The 9,041-nt window shown below is 34.7% G+C and overlaps 2 protein-coding genes across 4 annotated transcripts in view; one reads left to right on the forward strand and one right to left on the reverse strand.

Moving 5' to 3' along the window:
- The window catches only part of ccdc80 (coiled-coil domain containing 80), a 46,064-nt gene extending 42,081 nt beyond the window's left edge, over positions 1-3,983 (forward strand). For both annotated transcript variants that reach the window (XM_052142232.1, XM_052142233.1), the window contains one exon: positions 153-3,983. In XM_052142232.1, coding sequence (XP_051998192.1) covers positions 153-463 — 311 coding nt within the window. In that variant the 3' untranslated portion in view covers positions 464-3,983. The remainder of the gene's footprint in view (positions 1-152) is intronic.
- slc35a5 (solute carrier family 35 member A5) lies at positions 2,259-8,261 on the reverse strand. 2 transcript variants are annotated; one of them, XM_052142234.1, is made up of 7 exons: positions 8,208-8,261; positions 7,138-7,326; positions 6,902-7,000; positions 6,699-6,832; positions 6,406-6,473; positions 4,046-4,826; positions 2,259-2,405 (listed from the first exon to the last, which is right to left on the reverse strand). In XM_052142234.1, the coding sequence occupies exons 2-7, from the start codon at positions 7,277-7,279 to the stop codon at positions 2,337-2,339; spliced, it is 1,293 nt and encodes a 430-aa protein (XP_051998194.1). In that variant the 5' UTR covers positions 7,280-7,326; positions 8,208-8,261; the 3' UTR covers positions 2,259-2,336. The 2 variants fall into 2 exon arrangements, with proteins under 2 accessions (XP_051998194.1, XP_051998195.1); XM_052142235.1 differs by lacking the exon at positions 8,208-8,261 and having other exon boundaries at positions 6,769-6,832; positions 7,138-7,184.
- Between the last annotated feature and the right edge of the window lie 780 nt (positions 8,262-9,041).

Genomic DNA, 9,041 nt, shown 5'->3' on the forward strand with positions numbered 1-9,041 from the left:
CTGGGATGGCATAGTAAATGATAAGAGAATTTTCATTTTTTAGCGAATTATCCTTTTAATTACATTAGTAGTAAGACATGGGGACACACAAATGGCAGTTTCCTATGTTTTTCATGTGTATTTTGCTTCTGACACCCACATTTGTGTTTCAGGGACTGCAACAGTGGAGCGTGAGGGAATATCTGCAAGTCTAGTGAGGGACATCAGAAACTATTTCCAGATCAGCCCTGAGTACTTCTCCATGCTGCTGGTGGGGAAAGACGGAAACGTCAAGTCCTGGTACCCATCCCCCATGTGGTCCATGGCCATCATCTATGATCTGATCGACTCTATGCAGCTCCGCAGACAGGAAATGGCCATCCAGCAATCTCTAGGCATGCGCTGCCCCGAAGATGAGTACGGCTATGGTTACCACCATGGTTACCATGAGGGTTACCAGGATGGCTATCATCAGGGTTATTAGGGCCCTGGTGATATTAGGGCTAACCTGTGAACCCTGCAGAAGGTTTTACAGTTTCCATAAAACAGTTTGAGGGTAGGAGATAACTCTAAAACTTCCTTTTAACTAGTTTTACAATAATCATACAGCTGTCCTTGTTAAAAGATACCTCTCCTCTGCTATAAGTTTATGGTCTCTTTTACATCTATGGACAAAACCTTTTGTAGATAAAAGAAGTTAACATAACTTTTGTATTTATTGGATGTTTTCTCTATAGAAAGTGATTGTTTTAAAAGGTCACATCCTGCTTTTTCTTGTTGAAACCATGGTTTTGATTGTAAAGAGCACTGTCGCAATATGGTTTATGTCTTATTTATAAACTTATAAGTTGTGCTAAAATTTCAGTAAAGATATATTACTATCATGCCTTTGCGTTTTGGACACAATATGTTCCAAATATTGAAAGTATTCATACAAAATGTATTATCAGCTAAACTATTGTATAATATAGCAGGAATTTTTGTGCAATGTGATCCCCAATTGAATTTTTCTCCTAAAGATGCCCTTTTTTAATTTTTGAGGGCACTTACAGCATTCTAACAATCTAACAATAGTAATCTAACAATTACAAAAGAACATCAAGATAAACTGTAAAGATAGCGCAATATTTTCTTTAATTTATCCCCCTCTGCTGGTCAGTAATATTTTGACAGTTGACACAAAATTATTATTACAGATGAAATGTGTAATTTATCTGCTGTTTTCAAGGTTTTTCTAGGTTCCTAGAACCTACCCTCTATTCCTGTGGTCAAACAAACTGATAATCACACCCCAAACCGATCCCACAACATTGGTTGGGCCAATGTTTCTGCATCAGCTTGGTCAGAACAAACATAGTATGCAGAGTTTAGTAAATGTAAGCCATTTGTTGGTTGTTAAGATGTGATTACAGAAATATTTGGACCCACCTTATATTAGGTGGCCTTAACTACTATGTACTTAACCATTTGATACAATTTACTTATGAACAACTTATGTTGTTGCATTGTAATTACATTTAAAGTACTTTAATTACATTTGTAGTTACACTGTTAACATTACCCCTAACCCAACCCTTACCCCAAAACCTAACTCTAACCTCACCCTTACTCAAAACCTACCTGTACCTCAACCTCAGTGTGCATTTTGCAGAACAACATGTAGTTACACAGTAAATACATAGTCTTGTATGTATTTAATATTAGTACATAGTAGTTAAAGCCACCTAATATTGTGTGGCCAAATATTTTAACACCAGGATAATTGTATTCTACCTGTCGTACACAATTATTGAGAATTTCCATAAAATGACTGTAGAAATGTTTAAGCAGATATGATTAAAGTGTGGATTTTATTCTCCCCAAAATCCCAGAAGAGTATTGTTTTGTTCGTATGTCAACACATCAAAATACAAAACATGCAATCACAGTATGGCATATAGTACATGATGCTTGTGAATGTTGATATGTGAAGGCAGATGTTACCATTAGAGTGGTATAATAAAAATAGAATGATTTCTTATTACCTTAATGACAGCGGTCACCTTACATCCATATTCATATTAACTATGAAGCAATGAAGAACTGTCCAACCAAAATGTAATGAAAGCAGTACTATCTTCACATTCATAATCAAACTTAATGAGGATAATACATTCTCAAAATAATGACATGGACAATTTGTAAGAGAAGGCTAATAATAATAACTCTTTGAACCCTTTTGATGTCTCTAAGCCATTCCATGTAACTGAAACAATGCAGTATATATTTATTTTCTGAATTAATTATAATACACATTATGCATATACACTGATTCAAGAATATTTACAAAGTATTTACAGACATGGTTCAAAACCGACTTAAAAAGACTCTTCTTGCGAATCGCTGTCTGTGTCGGCCTTGGTTAGTCTCTCCAACTCTTCTCCATCCTGCAATCAAAACATGAGACATAGTCATGAGATACTTCATGTCCATTAAGACTATTGTATCCGTACAGAAGAACATGATGCAAAATGTTTTTATTTCCATTACCTCTTATCTTAGACTTATCTGCATGGAAGATTATAGTTCAAGGATTATGCCGTCCAGTGAATGCAGTTTCATGCAAAATACTATTCATGTTAGAACTTCTGTCATTTACTATACAGAAAACATGATCTCAGCTGGAACTTTTTTATATTCCCTAGCCATAGGGACATGATTTTCTTTGTAACAACACAAAGATATCATTGAGAAGTGCCATTTTGCCACTAATGGAAGTCCCTGCTCTCTATATAACTTGTGATTTAAATAATGCAATTATCTAAGGTAGGGCATTGCTTCTCTAAATTGTGTTTCTATACAGAGAATCAGGTTTCTGACCCCTCCTCACTGAATCAAAGTAGGAGAATAACAAACTGTTATTAGTGATCAATACTGGTATTAAGTGTCCAATAACCAAAATACAGAGAAAAACAAATTCTTCTGCTTTTAGACACAATAACAATATTTTATATATTTATTTATATGTAAAGTTGTTTAAAATGTATTAAGTTTATGTTATGTACAAGTTACTGTTTTCTTTAGAACATGCAATGGTGAAATGGTGTTGTTGGGTGATATTTTATAAAAGACTCACTAAATGGTGGCATTTATTGGTATTATTAGGGCTGGGCATTGATACAGATTTCACAAATCAATCTGAATCAATTCGATATTGATTCATATGGGTACATTTATTTTACGATGTCTATTTTGCTTAAATATCAAATAAATTCTCTCTCAGCTAATGCTCTTATTATAAAGGAGCCTTCTGGGCAACCTTCTAGAGACAATTAGAAAATATAATTTACTAATTATATTTTATCATTAGTTTTTCATCAAATTGGTCACAGCTTTTGGAAAAAGTTTCAAATTCAGTCTATTTGATCAATTAAAGTCTTGAAATTGCATATATTATATTGCATATATACATTTTTGTTATCTTTATTTTCCGTCTCTAAGACTAGCGGCATCAGCCAGTAAGAGCATGTTTACAAGAGAAGACATGCATGGTTTCTTTAACACATCCATTAGAATAAAATGTTTCTTTTTTTTGTTGTTTTTAATCACCGAAAACAGAATGGGTATAAAAAGAGACATTATTCAATTACATATGGATCCGTGGTTCTCATCAATGGACACAAAGAACAAGTTAACCCAAACTTTAACTGCAGTGAAATATCCACTGTGCTAATAACTTCTTCTCCACTTTACTACTCAATCACTGGTGAGTGAAATCTACTAGCCAATGGCCAATCATAGACATTTTTAGACACATAGCGTGAGATTTAGATGCACATGCAAGTGATTTACAGCATTATAGAGGGTTGCCGCATAGAATGAAAGATAAATCTTGGGATTATAGAATAGAGTTCGTTCAAACGCAGATCGCGATGCATCGGAAAATCGATATTTTTACCCAACTCTATTAAAGAACCAATATCCGATTAAGCAAAGAATAATTATATATATATATATTTTTTTAATATTTGTTGATCTCTCCACCTGCAGAGTTGAGTCTATTTGAATATGAACTTGCAACACTTACCCCTCTTGACCTCTCAAACACTTCACCATTGATGACCCTGAGCCTCTCCTGTTGCAGAGTGTAATCTGGATCCTTCAGTCTACTGCTGTGGTAGATAAAGATGGCTAGCAGTACTACAGGCGTCTGCAGGAAGAAATCCTTTGATGGCCTAAAGTCAAAGAGGAAGAGTGAAAGCGCCGTGATGACCACTGTGGTGATTTGGCCCGTCAGCACATGGAACATGTTATCACGGAACTTGAGGATGAAAGCCACAGAGAGACCTAGAGCAGCGGTGACGAAGACCAGAGCGATAGAGAAGACGTTGTGCCCATAGAGAAGACCACAATGCAGTGTTAAATCACGGTAATCAGAGTGCAGGAGCAACGTGAGGCTGTTGAAGATCAGACCGAAGACATACAGTTTGCTGTTCTGGATGAAGATGCTCTCCACCAGCTCCTCCCCCTCCTTGAGGATCTTCTCATTGTAGATGTTGGCCAGTGCAGATATGAAGCACTGCAACAGCAATAGGACATATCCCAACCCAAAGCTGTTCAGCTTGTGGATGAGCTGGCTTTCCCACAGCTCACGTGACAAACCATTCATCCACTCTGATTCGGTATGGTTCTGTTGCTCTAACCTGGGATGGGCGTATTTCAGGCAGCTGTTGGAGGGGGTGGAAATATGGGCTGGGTGGAGGCCATGTACAGCAATGGCATGCTGGTCACCATTGCCAGTGGTCAGCGACACGATGGACAGGAAAAGAATTATCAAAGATGTCCACTGTACCCACGACAAGCGCCTCCTGCAGGCCACAGGATGCAAATATAGATTATAGAGTAAATATTATTATAGAAAAATTTGGTATGCTACTGTAGATAGATAATACACTCCTAAAAATATTTTTTTTAATTTACTTGACAAGTCTACAAAAATAACTACATTTTGTGGGGTTTATGCTTAAAACAATTTTCATGTAATATTTGCCTTTTTTCGCCAATGTGTGAACGGCTTGTAATGCAACTTAAAAAATTAGCCCTTTCCGGATTTCCTAGGTTGCCTATTAAAGCCTGTAGACTGATTTTCATGCGAAGAGAGCGGGTCGCTTTTGCCAGGAAAATCCCAAGGATGTGACGTTTATGCACGCTCCCAAGAGCCTTGCTTCGGTGCTTCTGCTATTCAACAGCGGCAACAAACTGCAACACTAGGTAACGTTATCTTAGAGATGGAATCCAGCAAATGTCCGGCTCCCAGCACAACACTGACTCCTACACAAACTCCCGAGTAAGCAAACATTTATCTACTGAATCCCATCTGGCGTGATCGTGGTACGTGAACGTGGAATGTGATTGTGTTTGAGTAAAAACTAGAGTGAACATCGACAGGGCATTTGATTCCTGGAGGGACCTTCATTTGGCTTTGGGCATCAGAACTGACCCTTAATTGGCATTCTTCTTATTGGACCGGTAAGCTTACATAACTACAAAGCGTGTGAAATATACAGTAGTGCCATAAGGATTGATGTGTAATTTTAGCTAACTTGATCTTGCCTGCTAATGCTGATGAATTGCAAGCTACCTTGCTTTGTAACTTTCAAATAATTTCAACGATCTTCTCTTTATACTAAAAGTCAGGAATGCTGATTCACAGTAACTGACATAATGTTAATCTGTAATTATTCAGCAAGGTAAACTACAATAACACATTAAATGAATGCTAGACAATGTTCAAGATAATGAAAAAAGACAAATTCATTAGTGTAACGCAACTTGAATATACAGAAAATATAAATATTCTATTATTATAAAACAATAGTGCATCGATAGATCAAATTGTGTCAACATATTTATAGTGTACAGTCTATTTTATAAACAATTACTGTCATCGTCCACCAAATTTAGCAAACAGCTATTGATAAAGCTGGCTAGCTAGCTAATGCCGACATCGTATAAATACAGTCAATGTATCATGCAAAGAAAAGTGATTATTTCAAACTACAGTCTCACATAGTCAGACCTATATCCACACTTTGCTTTACCCCTGTTCCAGCATTCTCAAAGTTTGTAGTTAAACAATCATAACTGTGTAATTTTAATTATGCTACCTCATCTGTCAGCATGATGCCAGTGGATCACATTCAGTCTCTTTGTACGTTACGTCATTGTTTTGGTTGATGATTTTCAAAGGGAAAACAAGTTTACTTTTCTTGTTTTAAGCATAAAGTTTAATAAAAAATGTCCAACTTCTTAAAACATGACTAAATACATTATGTAATTTTGCTTGTCAAGTGAATATATATTGTTTTAAGAATATATAGATATTTTCATTGGAAAACAAGACAAAAAGAAAACATTTTACAGTGTAGTGTAATGATAAATAATTACTTTAGAACCACTCGGAAAAGAATGGCTGTTGTCAAAATCACAATATTGGAAAACAATACAGCCATGGCCTGTTAAAAAAATACAAATAAATAAATAAGTGAGGTATACTTTGGCATTATATTAATTTACTTATATATTAACTTACTCTATTGTATGGGTTTAGAGTACGCTAACCAAATATCATTCATTTTAATATACAGATAGCAAATACAATGGAGTTATTTATCTACTTATATTTTTTACTAACTACTAACATTTATCTACAACTAAAATCCTTTAAAAGTTCAACGTACAGGTTGCAGATAGGTCATCACATAAAAGATTATAAGGTTGTCAAGGAAGTAGAGGAATGCAGGGACAGACCATTTCAAGTAACTGAGAAAAGAGGCTCCTGAGGCACATCCCAAATCTTTATAAGAGCTACCCTCTGGAAAACAAAAGTTATAGTTTTAGTGATGTCTTTATTTACTTCATATCAAAGTTGAGGCTGACTCACCTCGAATGACCACCCGAACTGACATCACTAAACAAAATACTAGTTTGATGGCCTCTGCCATTAAATTCACAGAGGCAGGAAGAAAGTCATATTTGTTATCTGCAAGTTTAAGAAAAAAAAATGACCATTAAAAGCAGAAACAATGTGTTCTCGATATATTGGCAGTAAGTAATTAACATCAAGAGAATAAATATATCAAGTTGCAGTTTGTACATATTGGTGTAATATTACTTTACCTTCATTTGATGAGAATTTTAGTAAAAGGATGCGACTGGTTCCCAAGGTGACAAAACCCAGGCCCAGAGCCAAGGTGTAGGCTGAAGATCTTGAGCATAGTCGGGAAAAGGGACAGCAACAACGACAAAAGGAAGGGACCATTATGGATAATGCAAGCTGAGGGCAGTCATAGAGGTAAAAACTGGATCCTGAGAAAACATAAGCCAACTTTGCTCAGTTAATGACACAAACATTACATAATCACATCACATCACTAAATTATCAATGAAAATGATTGCTTGTTGAGGGAATCCAAAGATCAAATCTCTCTCTCTCTCTCTCTCTCTCTTATATATATATATATATATATATATATATATATATATATATATATATATATAAGGATATATATATATATATATATATATATATATATATATATATATATATATATAGATTAATTAATCGAAAAACAAATCAGACAGGTTGGTCTCCATCATCTTGGTTCCTTAATTACCTCTTAGCCAAGGCCTGTAACTTTTCCTGTATAGGACTTTGTTTTTGTAGGCATTCAGACGAAAGTGATTCACAAACAACACACACAGCAGAGATGAAGTCATGGAATCAAGGATGTCTATTGTGGTTCATTGTTTACAGACAGTTCAGATGGAAATGAACTTGAACATTGTGTCATTGTAGAAGGAAATTACATTGTTTTGAGTGTTACAAGTTATCTTTCTAGTGTCTTTACATCACTGTCTAAGCTAAACATGAACAATATGAATGACCAGTCATGTCTTAATATGATTATAGAAACTCCTTACAGATGCTAAATGATTAGGCTAAACACTACCTAAAATACAATGTCAAACAAACACAGTAAACGCATAAATTGGAATGACTAAATTTGGCTAATCACACTTGTCACAACATTATTGTGCAAATTAATTTAGATTTGTTTAATGTTCGCAAGCAACGCAAAATAATAAGTGTATAATTCAGCTCCACAGCGGAATGTTCACATTGTTGCTACTGTAATGAGTACATTAGGATTTAGCACAAATAAAAACATATTCGGCGGTTTATTTACCTGCCCATATGTTCTCACACGAACGTACAAACTGTCCACTGCTTCCGCATCTTTGCGCATGCGTATAACTCGAAGCTCCGTCACATCTTGGCAAGACGTTAAAAGGCTGTGATGAGTAAAAAAATTATAATAAATAATGACAGGATGATGAATATTAAAAGACTAGACTGATATTCAGATTTTTTGGGGGAAACATATGAAGAGAACGTAAAATAAAATAGAAAGTAATATAAATAAAATCTTTAAAATATCAATACAAATAAATAAATACAAAAAATTGTTGCATCTTGTTTAAAAGTGCTCTTCTAAAGTTTTGTGTATTTTTACAAGTATAGTTTTGTATGAATACAAAAAATTTTTTTTTATCATTTTTAATGTGTATTTTAAGCCTTTATACGTTTAATGTTTACATGTATTTCCCATACTTGTTTGATCTCTTAATGAGGAGCTCCTCATATAGAAAATTCCAAAACAACTTAACAGGCATCTCTGAAGAAAAGGTGGTCATGTGGGAGTCATGTGCAATAGAACATAAAGCACAGTTTATAATAACAAATCATGTTTTACTTTCTTTCTTATTCTATTAAGTGGTGCATGTTCTGTTTTAGTGAGGTTTAATCAAGGTCCAGATTGTTCCCATTTAATCTTCAGATGCATTACTCAATTTACACACATATTTATGCAACACACTGCATAAATTTATGCTACCGGTAACAAGTTTTGAGACACTTACTCATCCTTTGTTATATATATATATATATTTTTTTTTTCACATTTTAGAATAATAGTAAAGTCATCAAAACTACGGAATAACATAAATTGAACAATGGGAAT

The sequence above is a fragment of the Xyrauchen texanus genome, chromosome 14 (genome assembly GCF_025860055.1).
Source record: "Xyrauchen texanus isolate HMW12.3.18 chromosome 14, RBS_HiC_50CHRs, whole genome shotgun sequence".
NCBI classification, from domain to species: Eukaryota; Metazoa; Chordata; class Actinopteri; order Cypriniformes; family Catostomidae; genus Xyrauchen; species Xyrauchen texanus.